General features: G+C 36.4%; 1 protein-coding gene across 2 annotated transcripts in view; it reads left to right on the forward strand.

Annotated features, from left to right (window-relative positions):
• Window positions 1–15515, forward strand: part of ppk23 (amiloride-sensitive sodium channel pickpocket 23) — a 64376-nt gene extending 48861 nt beyond the window's left edge. Inside the window, exons 8-11 of one of the 2 annotated variants that reach the window (XM_083112817.1) lie at window positions 363–447; window positions 5280–5371; window positions 9545–9757; window positions 9824–15515. In XM_083112817.1, the coding sequence (XP_082968943.1) occupies window positions 363–447; window positions 5280–5371; window positions 9545–9757; window positions 9824–9879 (446 nt within the window). In that variant the 3' untranslated portion in view covers window positions 9880–15515. Of the gene's footprint in view, window positions 1–362; window positions 448–5279; window positions 5372–9544 lie in introns of both variants that reach the window. The other variant, XM_083112816.1, reaches the window with a different exon arrangement.
• Window positions 15516–16726: the final 1211 nt, after the last annotated feature.

The following is a 16726-nucleotide window of genomic DNA, read 5'->3' on the forward strand; positions in this document are numbered from 1 at the left end:
CCAGTCTCCAAAAACTTCTGATACCTTTGGCAGGTAGTAGGATCAGATGGCATAGTTTTCCCATGCTTATTCCGGAAATGTCCTTGAGTTTGTGTACCAGGTTTTGTCCCGATTAACCACACTGAGCTTTTCACAGGAACCACCTTTTCATACAACACAGCAGTGTTGAGTTAGGCACCTAAAACAAGCAGGAATAATGTCAATTAAAACTTCGATATTTATACTTTCATGTACAACAAAGTTCCATGAACTTACATGAGACAGGGTGTTTGTAATAAAGGTGCAAATTTGTAAAAAGACTTTGTGGATACCTGTTACTTCTGGCATTATCGTAACTGTAGAATGCATTTTTTTGTTTCCAGAGACACTGATGAAAGCTGATGAATGTAAATGTGAGCTAGGATGCATGAACACCATCTATGAAGTGGAGAAACTCAATGATGCTACGTAAGTGCCTCTGTTCTACTTAATTTAAGAACAGAATACTCAATTGTCAAATTATTTAAAATATACGAGATGCATGTAAAAAAAAAAAAAAGGCCAATATTTTTTAAAAAACAAGAAAATGATAGGAGAAGAAATTTATTGTGATTGATAAACAAGTACATACCTTGGCTATTTTTCGACATAGTCACCATTAACCTACAGACATTTCTGCAGTGGTCGGAAGTAGTGCTCTACTTGTAGCGTCGCTACTGTAGCTAGCTACAAAATTTGTAGCGGTAGCTGTAGCAGTGCTATATTTTGAAAATTGTAGCTGTAGCGAAGCTACAAAATTCCTGTAGTTGTAGCGAAAACTTCGCTACAACTACATTTCTTCTCTACATTTTGAGGAAAATTTTGAATGTGACCACAGCATCAAAAAAATCGGCAAAAATGCTTACTTTTGCAGGAGGTTCATATAGACAGTCTATTACATGGAAATACAGATAATCTAGGTTATAAATATCTTGTTATCCCGGATTATAGATATCTGCGTAATTTATTTCGTTAATATAGAATAAATCTAATATCCAGATAACTGAACTGACATATATGAATATATTCTGGCTAACAGCTACGTTTATTGAGCTGCATTGCTATTTTGAGGAGAAACATGCCTCGTTTGCAGCCGCCCTGGAAGAAAAAGCCTCATTTGCGCCACCCCAGGAACAAATCCTGTGGATATCCATGGTGTAAGAGAGAGGTAAATGTCATTAATTGCTGTGCAAAAACGAGCGATCCATTCTCCACTACAATGACAAAGCAAAAGTGCCACCAGCAATCAATAGTTCAGTATCATTGTCAGTATACCTATAGGATCTCACCAGCAAGAAATTATTGTTGCAAGAATGATACACATACACTTTCTGGAATTACAATTATATTCGTCATAATATTTGTTCAGAAATTTTAAAATTGCAATACGTTCAGAATACTTGAGTTTACGCATTAGTTTCCTCAATATATTTTATAATATTGTAAAACGTATGTATGTATGATCCGAACCACTAGTGTCACCGCCAGGTATCAAACCTGGGGCCCCTTTGAATGCAAGGTGACAAATTTTTTTTTGTATATGCAAAAGTAGCATAAAAGTAGCGAGAAGCGCACATGAGTAGCGTAGCGAACTACTATTTGGTAAATGTAGTTGTAGCTGTAGCGAAGCTACTTTTAAAATGTTGCATTCTGATCACTGCATTTCTGATAGTGTGGCACAAGCTTCCGTATACTCTCTGCGTAAAAATCTGCCACCTGAGAGTGCAGCCAGTCCAGAACTGATGTCTTGAGCACGTCACTGTCGTTGAAATGCTTTAGGAGAACCAGAGTGCCGTCACTGCATTGACTGCTGCTTCGACTCCCCAGTGGCGTACAATATTCACGTTTCATCCCCCGTCACTATGTGCGAGAAAAGGTCATCCCCATCCTCCCCCCAGCGGGCCAAAAAAAGCAGTTTGCTCTTTGTGAGCGTTTGTCAGCATTTTTGCCACCCACCTTGCACACAGTTTGTGATACCTCAGGTTGTCAGTCACAATTCGATGCACTGTTTTCGCAGACACTTCTGGAAACTCTGGCAAGTACAGATATTGTGAACCGGCGATTGGAACGCACTTTCTCGTTAACGCGTTCCACCAGATCATCTGTCTGAACACTAGGCTACGCTCATCATCATGGACATTTGGACATTTGAATGCCCTTCCCTTCAGCTGCATTTTGTCTTTTGGCGTTCAGAAATCGTATGACAGATCTCACTTCACATTTGGTGGGATTTTGTATTACAGGAGCCATTTCCCTTACTGCTACTCGCACGTATGCAACCCCACTCTGACGATTCTATCTCTGTTGCAAGCACAGAATACTAGGGCATGCTCAACTTCATCAGTGTTGCCAACGCCACGTAAAAAAATTATCGGCCCCTTTTTTTTACATGTGCCTCGTATATACAGGATCTACACCTTGATGTCTCCTAAGTCAAGGTTTTCACTGATAAGAGGCTTGGGATATTGAGCTTTTGGATGGGACTTTGTGTACTGATAGGGTACCCTATTGGTATTGATATGCCAAGGCACTAGTGCACACTAGCCAGACATTTTTGAGAAAAAACACTTTAAAGTTTCAAAGTTTCCCATGCTAACTAGACAAAGATATTGTCTCACTGAGAAGTAGTTCGGTGGGCAGGTGGTAGCATATCTGTTTCACATTTCAAAAGTTCTGGGTTCAATTACAGTCTGCTTGCCCATGATTTTTTTTTATTAACTTGAGCAACTCTTTATTATATTTTAATAACTCATTGAAATAAATATGAAATGAACTTTTATTTAAATTTTTTGGGGGGAAATACACCTTTTTTTATGTTTCTTTTAATTTTCTCATCACTTTACAAACATTTGTATGTTAACTTATCTATGTTATTTCCGACAAAATATTATGAATAGCGAAAACCAAAAATGTCCTTTTTTGTTTAGAAAATGTTCAAGAAACAAAATACAAGCAATGCTTTTCTTTACATTTTTTTGGTTCACAATCCAGAGTGGTAATTATCAAATAAGAATTGAAAAGAAAATATTTCTCAACAATTCACTAACAAATGAAAATGAATTTTTGCAATAAATATTTGCTCAAGTTAATAAAAGAGAAAAAAAAGGTAGGGGCAATCGAACCCAGAACCTTTGACACATGAAACTGATACACTGCCACTTGGCAGTCAGACAATATCTTGTCCTAATAAAGCGTGCATGGAAAACTTCGAAATTTTAACCCTTATCCGGGCAACCAGTGTCTATCAGACACTGTTGATTATATTTTTTGTCACATACTTCAAAAGATACTTCCTGCAAACGTGATTTTTTTTACTTTGTTTGTTTCTCTCTTTTTTCTCATTTCACAATATTTGACTTTGATAAAGTAGGTCAGGAGTAAAAATATAGTTTCCAGTTCACTTACGTAAATGGACAAGTCGTTTCTGTTGGACACAGTGTACAAACAAAAGTTGTAATATTACTTGAATATGTATTAACAAATGTTTAATCAAAAGTAAAGTATTTAATAAGACATCACATAAAAATATTATTACCGATAAAATAGAAAAATTGAAAAATATATGAGCAAATAAAGCAATTTCCTCACACTACCTTCTGGCCAAACATGTTTCATATACTATTCTGCAAAAATTACAACATGCAATTACGATGATGATGATGATTACAAGAATTATGGACATAACAATGATGATTAGGTTAAATATCATGTTACTCGGTTGTTTCCACATTGATGAAACATAAAAATCTCGCATTAGAAGGGCAAGGTCCAGTTAAAACAATGCAGTGTCCGACAGACACTGCTTGCCTGGATACGTTACAAAAATAGCTTGCCCGGATAAGGGTTAAAGCGCTTTATCTCAGAAATGACTGGCTAGTGCACGATAGTACTTTGGCATATCAATACCAGTACACAAAGTCCATCCCAAACTCAATTTCCCAAGCCATGCTCTCTCCTTGTGAGTTGGAAAGTCTGGGAAACATCAAGCTTTTCTGTACTTACCAGGATTTGAGAACAAAAGTAAGTTCCACTTTTTCTTAAATAGCTTCTTGATGAGAGCTATTCTATAAACAAATGATTTTATAGTTTATTTTTGTTACCCTCACCAGGATTAAATAAACTTGATTCTCATAACACTTGGTTGTTAGCAAGTTAAAGAGCCACAAAATAGTCTGGAAAACCTGGAATTTGTTTTATCACAATAATTTGGAACCCTGTTTTTTTTTTTTTTCAAGTAACTGCATGTGTCACACCCCTTTGTGATTGGTAATGTAAGCCCCACGTTGTGAGAGCCACGTGCCACACCTCCCTTAGGGTACGTATTTAACTATACAATTTATTCCACGACTACAGACATCTTAATCTCAAGGTTCATGGGTTGTTGGTTCAAATAAGAAAGCATTCATAGCCAAGAGGATATGTTTAAAGGCGGATCTATATTCTGAAAGTTAAGAAATACAGAGAAATAATTGGCAAGTTTGAGTATACATGAATTATATTCTTCTTATATATGGATGATTAAGCTTCTTCTTCTTTCTTCTTAACGGCTTCTTCTTCTTTCTTCTTAACTGCTTCTTCTTCTTTCATCAATTTATGATAAATGGGAAAGGCTTCTTCTTCTTTCTTCCTATTCTTCTATATACAAAATGATTATCCCCCTTTCATTCATCGACGTTCTTATTTAGAACCTATTTAACCTTGTTAGAACCTATTTTAGGTTTATGTACCTAAATTAAAGTTTTTTTCATGTTACCAAAATTCATGCATAATTCCCAGAGCCAATAATCCACTTATAATTCCCAGAATTCAAGGAATTTGCAGTGAGTAACCACCCTGATATTCTGCAGCAAATTATTATACATGCGTAATTCATTTTTCACATTAAAGAGTATCTTTTGCTAACAGGACAAGTATAGCATTAGAAATGAAAAGTTGATTATAAAATTAATATTTGGTTCTGATAAAATTTCTTTCGATTCTTGTGAAATTTTGTTTTTAACAATTGCATCTAATCAGTATTTTTCAGGAATTTTGTACCATTTTAAATTTTTTGAAACCTACTTCTGGAACCTAAAAAGCGCACTTTTAGAACCTAAAAATATGAGGTCTACTTTTATACCAACTGTGATCACCTCCTGCTCAAAGCAGCTAAAACTAACAAATAATGAGTGAATTTTGCAAACTACATAATAACATTTCTTCTTTTTGTCTGTTGAATGTTGTATTAAAATTTTCTTTTTTTTTTAACATTTTTTTTCCAGATCTACGAATGACTCGCTAGAAGTTGGTTTCGTATCTTGGCCAATGGTTCGATACAAGAGAGAGGTTTTATTTGGCTGGGTTGATCTGCTCGGTAAGTTCTTGTATTGAAATATCTGATAATTTAATTTAAGACAATATACCGGTATTCTCTTAAGACAATTTACCAATAGTCTCTTAAATATTTCTGTCACATTGGCTAATGTAAGCATATCTATTGATAAAATTTCCATCAATTTTAACATTCTGGTATTTCTATAAAGATCCAGTAATTTAGTGCAAAAAATTCTTTCCATTTTGTTATTTCATAATGAATGTAAAAGTATAAAGCATGTAATTTGGCCCCCACAGCCACTGACGTATGCAGGATTTTTTCGGGAAGGCTGATATTGTAAAGATGGAAAGTATGCAGCTGCTTTCTGCAGTGGAGGTATGCACAATAATTTATTTAGTATATTTATAACTTTCCATTTTCACAAATATCAATCAAGGGTCGTTTTAAAAGGGGTGTGCATTTACCATTCTGATTTTTACAGAATTCTTCTAACTAACTAACTCTCTAGCCTTCTTAAACCCGAAGGTTCATGGCTGCAGCAATACAGGCCTTCATCTGTCCCTACTTGAGCAAAATCTATATACTCTTTTCCATCCCTACCGATTTCCTTTAGGTCCATCTCAACGTTGTCCCTCCATCTTCGTCTTGGCCTTCCTACAGGTCTCTTACCATCAGGTTTCCCAACAAGAATCCTGTAAACTCCTCTTTCCTCTCCCATTCGTGCCACATGGCCCGCCCACCTAAGTCTTCTTGATTTAATTATTCTAATAATATCTGGACATGAATACAAATTATGTAGTTCTAAATTATGTAACCTTCTCCACTCACCTGTCTCCTCATCCCTTTTAGGTCCAAATATTTTCCTAAGGATCTTATTTTCAAATACTCTCAATTTGTGTTCCTCTTTCAATGTAAGGGATCAAGTTTCACACCCATATAATACTACAGGCAAAATTACTGTTTTGCATATTTTAACTTTTAGTTTCTTAGATATTAAAACGAGAAGACAAAAGTTTATGAAGAGAGAAGTAACATTCATTTCCTGAATTAAGCCCACTTTTTATTTCCTCTTTAATATAATTTTCATTTCTTAATATTACTCCTAAGTATTTGAATTTGGAAACTGGTTCAAACGAGTTGTTATCAATAATTAGATTTTGATTATTACCTAACATTTGGTTTCGGCCTGTAAGCATATATTTAGTTTTCTCTTTGCTAACCTCCAAACCTATCTCTTTAGCAGTTTTGAAAAATATTTTAGCATTATTCTTAATTGTATTTATATCATCCCCTAATAAGTCTACATCATCTGCATATCCTAACAACTGAGTCATACCATTTAATTTTAGTCCTTCTTTAGTTTCTTTTACCTTCCTAACAGCATATTCTAAAGCAAAATTAAAGAGCAATGGAGATAATGCATCTCCTTGTTTTAACCCATCATGAATTCTTCACTGCTTTTATTTGAAAATGTTGATTTTCTCAAAATTTCAAAGATCGCTGTAGCGCCATCAGCCCCCTTCTGCATACGTCAGTGCCCACAGATGTGCTACATAGAAATTTAAGCAAAAGATGCAATTTTGAACCTCGTTCTCTGGCACACCATGATATTGCTCTACAAGTTGGGTACGAGGCAGGGTGAGGAGTCCCAGACTTACTTATGCAGGACCATGGTCAGAAAGATTCTCACCAGCCAACTAAAGTGAATGGTAACTTGTTTTCTCCTCGTTTGCCCTTTGCTTATGTCAGAATTTCCCCCATCTTCTCATACTTTTAACTCTCATCCCTTGCTTTGTTGTAAAAAAAAATATCATCAACGTTAAATATTATATCTTTGCTCTAGGTGTGTACGTTTTACCCCTTCATGATGATGCAAACATTTGGCTTTTGGCAATGTAGGGGCAGGATTGCATATTAAGCGGCTGATCACTTCACTAGCTTATGGCTGAAAATTCAACAACAATGCCAGTGGGTAAACTGTACATACAGATGGTCCACCGTCATGTAAAATAAATTTTGAAAACTATACAGGAGAACCCCGATTTTACACTTTCAAGCACTACACGTGCATTATTCATTGTTCTAATTTAATGAAGCAATATGATATAACATTTTCCTGGATTTTCCAGTTTCCTACATTTTAAGTTTTTTTACACCTTGGTTCCCTGAAAAATGCATTACTGTAGTTACGTCAGTGGTCGAGCATGTTCATTGGAGGACCCAAGGTCTTGCTACCAAAGGTCCAAAGTTCAAGTCGTGGTGTGGCAAAGTATTCTTTGATCTAATCATCATTCATCGTCATTATCACGATTAGTCTAAACAGAGAGAAATTTAACAAAAATACAAAAAATAAATATAGATATACCCCAGATTGCACAGTAAGCTTGCATCAGGCATTTGCCATGTGTCAAAATTACAGCAAGCCTGACGTGACAAGCTTGTCACAGAAAGCTGCTTGTTTGATACAAGCTTGCCAAAGCCAACTGTACACGTCATCTAAACTTGCCATAACAAACTGGCTTTGACAAGTTACTGCAAGCTTGCCACAAGCTTGATAACCAGGGTGGGTGATCTAAGGTTGGAATTTTTCCAGCCTTGTCTCTGAATAGAGCAGCTCTGGGACTCATGCAGCCTCCATTGGGGGATAAAAGGAGCCAGAACATGATACTGATCACATCACCTACAACATGCCCAAGATTGATAGAATATTTGGTGCTCTAACCCCACATCCCTTTATACAGGGTGGTGCGAAGCCAACTGACACATTTCAAATTTGAATACTGTGCTGGCACAATAGCTTGTTGTGGTTGGCGAGAAGGGAGACGGTAGATGAAAGGATGCCATTTCATATAGTCAGTTGCAATGGAACATTGGAAAATACAATATGTTGTCTATGTTATTACAAAACTAAGTCTGTGACAGCAGTGCAGTGTCTCTTTAGACGACAGTTGAATGTTGCTCGACATGGACATGTACCGTCTCAGAATGCCATATTGGCTTGCATGAAGAAATTTGACTATTAAAAACTAAAACAAGCCATTGTTGACAAAGTTGTGGATTTTGATAGCCCCGTCTAATTTGCTGCACTTTTTGACACTTGGGGCAGTGCAGGTGTATCCAGTGTCAGGGTGGTGCAAGGAAATGATGTTCAACCAACTAGACGGAAAGCGGTGTTCAAGTTCAGAAGATTTAACAAATGCCTGTCTGCTGCTTTAAACGGTCGTTTGAATAGTTAGTACACACCACTTGATCATACACCGGTCCGGAAAGGTAGCGCAAACGGTGCAGACACCAAATACACTACTTGACTCCGAATCAACGAACTAGACGACACGGTGTTGTACCGTGTAACCAACTACAGATCATTCCCTGACATTCGCTACGAGACTCGGCGGCAAGCTGCCCGGCATCAGCGCTTGTCTTTCCTGGTGAACAGGTCAGCGACAGTCGCTAGAGTCGGCTATTAAAATTACAGTTTTCATATTGTGTGCTAACCTTGACTACAGAAGGTGTTGAAAATGATGTCCCTCTGCTGCAACACATTCCTGGCATCTCCGAAGGAAATTGGTATTTACACGTGCAAGTTCGTCTACTGTAATTCTCCAGATTTCTCATACAATACTCTCTTTTAACTCACGGATGGTGTGCGGATTGTCTTTGTATACTTTATTTCCCCATTTTTCTTTCCACTTTTATTCAGAACTGACCCTGTTACTCTAAACTTTTTTACGAGGTTTAATATAAGCGACTGTCGCGGACCCGTTCACCGGGAAAGATAAGCGCTGATGCCGGGCCACTTGCCGCCGAGTCTCGTAGCAAATGTCAGGGAATGCTCTGTAGATGCTTCAGTGCAAAGAGTCATAAAGTGCAGCGAACTAGACGGAACTGGTGAGGACGTACGGAGGTGCATGTATGGCAACTTCCAGACACGCTTACAACAGCATTGATGTAAACAAAGTCCATCTGCCTGATGTAGTTTTCAAAAAAATTAGCTTCGATTCTGTAAGTAATAAATAGCATACTGGGACGTATTTATAGGCAGCTTTGCTTATTTTTCCCTGTTTCCATACACTATCTATGACCATTCGAAACGTGTCAGTCGGATCCGTGCCTCCCTGTATAATGGCATGGTGAAAAGTGCAAGGGGAACTTTACCTTAACTTTTGAGTAACCCAATGTAAGATATTTCATCACACTTTCCTTCCATTGCAGTGTCCTTTGGCGGAATTGCTGGTCTGTTCTTGGGATTCAGTTTGCTCAGCGGGATTGAGATCCTCTACTATTTCCTGATGCGAGCCTTCTGCATGCTGTACAGGAACGAGGACGAACTGGAAGAGCTGTACGCAGAATATCTGAAACTGCCGCAGCGTGTACCCGATCTGAGTCTTGTACCAACATTCTGCAGGAGGAAGGACAAGGTCCGGCCTGCTAAGAAGTTTACCAAAGGGCCAAAGCTCATCGAAGGCAAGCCTCCCATGGCAGCCCTTACGCCTGCTAACTTCAACACTGACTTCAATACTCCCTACAATTTGCCATATTTGCCATAAAGGAACTGCTTGAGATAGGATCTTTCATTGTTCTTTTTTTTTTTTTTTTTGTTGAGGTTTGTAGATGGTCCTGTTGGCGGGAAAATGGCAGAGGATGGAGAGAGTTACATTTGTCACACTTTTACTGACCACAAGCAGATTTTTTAAAAAATGTTCACATAATTCATAATTTTCTCTTGTTCCTTATGGAGAAAATAAAGTGTATTGCATTGAGGGTATCCTTTTTCCCATGTGGGAAATGTTCTCAAATGTTGCCAGGTCCAGCAGTGTTTATAGTTCTCTGCAATGGTTCGCGTTGCATGTTAAGAACAGTTTTTAACATTTTTCTCAAAACACAATTAGTTTTTCTTTTCCTGAAGGCATTGTTAATGTAATATATAAACATTTTTTAATTGTTACTGAATATTTTTTTGATGCCAGTATAGAAAGTACAAATATAGATCCAAAATGATGTTGAAAAGTAAAAACAGTGATGGGTATTACTTTTGTCACCTTAATTTTCTTTTGAAACTACTTGTTTCAAAAACTTAATTTAAAAGTTTACACACATTCATCATTATTAATAACACTAAGTTGCTGACAAAGGCAGTTTTTTAAGATTTAAAAACACTTCACATTTAACATTTCAACCCTGTATCAGGGTCTTCCTCAGATGAAGAACTAAAAAGAAAAGTTATTCGCACAGGCTGTCTCAAACAGGGTTGAAACGTTACATGTGAAGTGTTTTTAAATCTTAATAAACTGCCTTGGTCAGCAACTTAGTGTTTTTAATATGGAAACAAGGCTTAATTATATTACAATTCATCATTATTGTTATTCTGGTAGTTATTATGTCTATAAAGTTCTTGCTAATTATTCATCTGAATTGCTTTTCATAATCTTTTTATTCATGTAAAAAGATGATAAAAAATGGAGGTTGGACAGGACAAGGTTTATACATGTGAAGGCAGGACGGACCTTAGGTAGTTGCAGGCCTGTTCTTTAATCAAAAATGTTCTGATGAATTCAAGAGATTAGTTTCTGTGTCATAAACACTGGTGTTTGACATAGTAAAAGTATAACAAATGGTATGATATTGATACGTAATGATCAATTTGTTTAAGTTCTATATTATCGGTCCCTCTCTTGGTTTGCTAGAAATAACAATTCAGTAATTTTTAACTCTAGAGCTTCATTGGAATATGCAACGAAATTAAAATAATTATAATTATCGTCACTGGATACATTCATCCAAACAGATTCCATACAAGACACAGTGAGTGTCATGTACTCTCACCATATTCTCTGGCACCCTAATGCTTCCCCAATCTGGATACTTCTGATTCTGCACACTGCCATTGGCTCTCAATTGTCCGTCACACTTAATTACGCTGTACTGCTCTGACACAGGCTGTCTCAGTGCCCCCACCATCTCCTGAATGTAACCTGTTCGGATGAACACCTCCACTCCCACAATGTGTGTCTGAACCAGCTAACAGTTCATGGCAAATTCCTGCCCATGCACACCTGTGCTCCGTGATGGCCAGAACCTTTTTTCTCCCACAATTTAAATTCAGTCCGAGTTGCATATTGTTTCATTTCAATACTGAATTTGTACCATATTTAAATTGACCCGGAAAAAAATGTTCCAGGATGAATTGAAATACTTTAAAAATAAAAACGATATTTATGGTCCTAAACCCATTTTCGCTTATTGATTTTCTCTCCTGGACCGACAATTCCTGAACCTTTCACAACCCTGCCAGCTTTGGTTGTAAACTATCTAAATTTACTAAGATTAACTTAGACTGTTGTTAGAGTTGAAGCATTTTTCTTCGTTTCAGATGTAAGGTTTATTTTTGTAATATCGATAGCAGAAACTAATAGGGGAGATTAAACTCTGAATAGGTAAGGAATGGATAGCACATATATTTTTATTACATAATATATATTGTTAAATATTATGCTATTCAATGTGTATTTTTAGTGGTTCCGTGTTTGTAAGTTATTTATAATCATAATTGTTAACTGTGTTTACAAAATATTCAGCATGGTTTTGTAGAAAGTTTTGTTTTATCACTATAGGTATACATACAAGGCACTGTATATTTTTTAGTAATGGGTATCTGTGTTTCTCAAAAGATGTGATATCAATGCTCAAGTGAAGATATTTGTACAACAGAGTGAATTTATGAACATGCTTTGCACATATTCAGTCCTGAAAGATGGTAAGGAATTCTCCTGAGCAGATCTTGAGAATTTTGTCAACTTAGTTCAGTTTCATGTTTCTTCAGTTCCTTCTGTTAGCTTCAATTCAGGTTTGTCACAGTAAGCAAGGAACTTTCAACATACAGTACAATGTTGTTTATCCGCATTAATTGGGACGGAAGGTTATGCGGATAATGATTTTTGCGGATTATCAAACGTGTGTTTATTTAACAAAGAAAAGCACATACAGTACAGGTTTATTTTATACATACAGTACACAGTACTACATTCGTATACAGTATGAGAAAACAAAAGACATGAGAAAACACTCTAAATGTACGTACAGTACGTGCGTACAGTACTGTACCTGTATTGTGTTATTTATGCAGAAAAATAATCAGATTTTATTTTTTGGAACAGATTTGATCGTCACAATTGAAGAAATTGCTTAAATTTCTTGAAAACCGAATCTTGCTATTTTGAGTGTGCGGATAAACGACGTTCTACTGTACTTGTTTATTTATCTGCTCTAGGCCAGTGTTGAATCCAGGTACTTTCATCTGGCAATTAGGGTGAGCGTGTGGGATGCAGTTGACCCCCTCCCCCCCCCCCACAGACATACTTTTTGCCACTTTTGCCCCCACACTATGCTAAACCTTATCTGCCAAGGATAAGTAAAATGCCATTACCCCCCCCCCCCTAGTTTTGACACCTTGCCCCCCAGTTTTGGAACCCAATGAACACTACTGCAGGGGAATAGCAAACTTCACAGGGAGAATGTCATTGGCATCAAATTATAATACGAAGAAAACTATGCTAATAGTTTTAAATTTTCTCATGCCTCTGATATGTAATCAAATTATTATTTGACTTTATTAATTTTTATATAATTTATTAAATTATTTTTACTGGTTTGTAAATTTATTATTAAATAATGATGCTAGTAAATAGCCCACTAGGATTGTAATTATGATGATAATTAGTATTGTATGATCATGGAAAAATGTTAATTGTTCCATTAATAGTGATGACCTGTCTTGTCATCCAAATTGATTTCAAGTTTAATTATAAGGATGACTGAATCAGTGCTTATTAAAACCAAAAATCCAGAAAAAGCACCTTCTACATTAAATTCAAGTGAATGAAAGAAAGCCAAAGAGAACATAGTTGCCACATTTCTTAACTGTTGTCTGAATGCTTTGCCAGAGTATTGAATATTTTTTTTTTGGTGGGGGACTTTTTAATTTCCGCAGGGGATTTTGCCCCAGGCCCACTGCTCTAGGCACTCAACAATTGATCCTTAACTTTTATCCCCTTCATTCTTTCATGCACTTGATTCACTTTTCATAAAATGAACATGTTCTTTACAAGCCGAACATATTAGCATCTTTAAGACAATTAATTAAATTGTAGATGTAATTTGGTTTTAATGGAAAGCTGTGCGAGGTCTGTGATAGTTAAAGTACATAAAATATTCTGTGTCTGTGTTCACATTAGTGTTTGTAGATTACTGGAGGTATCAAAGCAAGAAACAGCAAGAAGCTTTTGAATTGGTGCTCTCAAACTTGTTGCATATGCTTGCAGTGTATTCTTCACATCTTGATTTATGGGAATGTGAATGTTAGCCTCAAAAACTCAATTTAGTAATGTAATGCTCTATTTTTCTACATTTCATGTTCAACAATAATAATAACCAGAATCTGGTTCAGCAACTGGTGCAAAAACTGTAGATTAGGAACAGTTTTCACGCAAGGAGAAGTATTCAGTTTTTGCCAACAATGTAGAAAAAGGTTGCACTTTTTAAATGGATTTTATTGTATTTTCCAAAATTGAAAACCAAAGGATCTTGTTGTATTTTTCAAAACATTAGCATGCAATGTTAGAGTGTGCGTCAAATATCCTGCATATGGCCTTGAACGGCTATACAGCACCAGCGAATCACAGACGTGCAGCATTGCCTAGTTCAGAACCTGTTTCACCTCGCTACTAAATCGTGTACCTGGTGTTCGAGTGAAGAACAGAGAAGTAAAATTGACTTTATGAAGTGCCATGTTCTAACAGCTCAAGCGTGTGGTGTGAATCAAGCGACCGTTTCTCAGATATGTTCGGGGGCAAAACAATGTGGATCGGGGCCTGCTCCAATGTTTCAATCACCTAGAAAGCACATTAACATACCGAAAAGAACGACAAACGTAGGTGACTTTGAAAAAGATGTAGTTCATAGAACTGTCTTTGAAAATTATGATCATGGCGAATTTTCTACTGCCAAAAAGATAACGTACTCTTTACGGGACAAAATATCTTACAAGGGCTCTACAACTTCCACCTTGAGAATATTGAAACAATTATGCAGTCCCTCTGGCATAATCAGGTATGTTATTTTTGCTCAACCACGCTGTCTCTTTTCCGTGTGAGATTTCGACATGGCACCGCTGCAGTGCGCTGCTATTGGCTATCGCCATATGCAGGAGATTTGACGTGCACTCTAATTGGACATTATCCATTGACTACATTTCGAACCTTTCACAAGCAAAAAGAAATTTGTTCACTTGGAGAAGAGGTGCTCTCTTGAAATCTAGTGTTGGAATAAGTATAGTTAAAAGTGTTAAACAATGGATAATGTGGAATTAACATTGCATACTAATAAAGAACCATTGTCACTAACTCCAGAGAATTACTGAAAACCCTTGCTAAATGGGGTCCATAGCTTACAACATGGTAATTTTAGATGAAAATGTAATTGAAATATGAATTGGTTTGCTGATAAGAATTTCTTAATTCCTCTTTTAAATATAATAATATAAATAACAACTTTTATGTATTGTTTGTCACTCTAAGCTAGCAGTGCTTTAAAAATTTAATATCTGCGCTTCTCAGTGTATCGTTACCTCGATTGTAATTTATTTTTGAGTACTGTATCTAGTATTTGTCATGTTTTATTTTATAGTATTCACTGATATACATAATTTACATGTTATGTTTCTTGTAATCTATACAAAGTTAATTTTAGCAAGATAATGTATTATACCAGTAGAAAACTGGAAAAGTATTTCCATTGTGTATATATGTACATATGTATTTTGTAGTTGTGCCTACATGTCCCAAAACCTAATATATTAATCCAATTTCCACATTGTATTCACATTGTATTTGAAGAATTGCATCCATGCTTATGTCAATAACAGTTACTTCAGTTACTCTTACTTTCTGTTACCTTGGTTATTACTTTTCCGTACACTGTGCTCAAATTTTGTGTTAAAGTCCTCTTTAACAAACCAAAGAAAGTGACACATATTTATTCATAATATAGTCACATGTTCCTTGGGTCTTAAACTGGTTTAAAATATCACATATTTTATTGAAATGCAACTTAATTTATGTGCTTGATGTTGTGTACATTGTAATTATTTGGCTGAAAATTTCAATAAAAGCAATTTGTTGTGTGTTCACTTGTTAGTACTTGCTGATCACTACAACAGTCATAAGCAGCAAATATACTAAGCAAAAAAGAGACAATGCCCATGCTGGGTTTGAATCCTGGCATGATTTGATTGATTGAATTGATTGGATTAAAATTTTTGGGTGAATCAGCACTTTAGGCCACTTTGCACCCTTCAGTGTACACGGGGAAATATCCCCTTATCTAAAATTCTTACTTAAAAATTTAAACCAAGCAATGTAAAAAGCAGCTTGGGAAACATTAGAAGTGTAAGATTGTAAAGGGACGTCCACAAGACAAACACAACACATCAAGAAATAAGAATCAACTAAAAGCTCTCTCACAGATAGTTAAAGAAACCATCTTTTCGCAAAAAAACATTTGATAAAACTCGGTCGTCATCTCCCAACAGGGATGACAAACCATTTGAAAGATTAAAAATCTGTCTGAGGAAATAATATTTGGTACATTCAACAAGAATATGCCAAATACTTAAAATGACGTTTCAAATACGACATATTGGAGAGTCTAGCCCTTGCAGCAAGTGATCATGTGTTAGATGGCAGTGTCCAAAATGCAGTTGGTTAAGTAGAACTTCTCGACGAGAGGCACGGGACGACGAACACCATGCACCTATGGAGGGCTTAATAGCGTGATGCTCGTTCCCTGTTAGCGCATCCCACTCTTCCTGCCAAGTGTCAAGAAGGGAACAATGATTCTGCAAGTCCCTAGCAGGCAGAAGGTGGACGAGGTCGCCGTCTTCATCAGCAGACTTGGCGACATCATCAGCTGCTTCATTCCCCTTTATACCTACATGACTAGGAACCAAGCAGAAGTGGACAGCAGCACTGGCAGATAAGTACACTAGCTGTATGTTCTTTGTGAGTATCCATTCATCATATCATCACTCATCCTCATTATGATTAGCCAAAAGTGGCAGAAAAGCGAAGTAAAATAAACCAAATAAATTAATAATAATAATAAATGGGGGATAATATTGTGTTGATGCATAACTTTGTAGCGTTTGATTTTGATATGGCAACACTACAGTGTTAGAAGTTCGTTAAGGTTTGTCGTTTGGAGTGGCATTGTTGTGCTTGTGAATATGCCTTGAATTTTGCAGATTTGAAGAAAGTTAATGCTATTTGTGGTCAAAAGAATGTGCGAGTCGCACACTAACAATGCATGCCACATTTTGTAAAATCTATGTAACCAGTGCAA

This window comes from Lepisma saccharinum, chromosome 26 (genome assembly GCF_977018435.1).
Source record: "Lepisma saccharinum chromosome 26, izLepSacc3.1, whole genome shotgun sequence".
Taxonomy (NCBI): Eukaryota; Metazoa; Arthropoda; class Insecta; order Zygentoma; family Lepismatidae; genus Lepisma; species Lepisma saccharinum.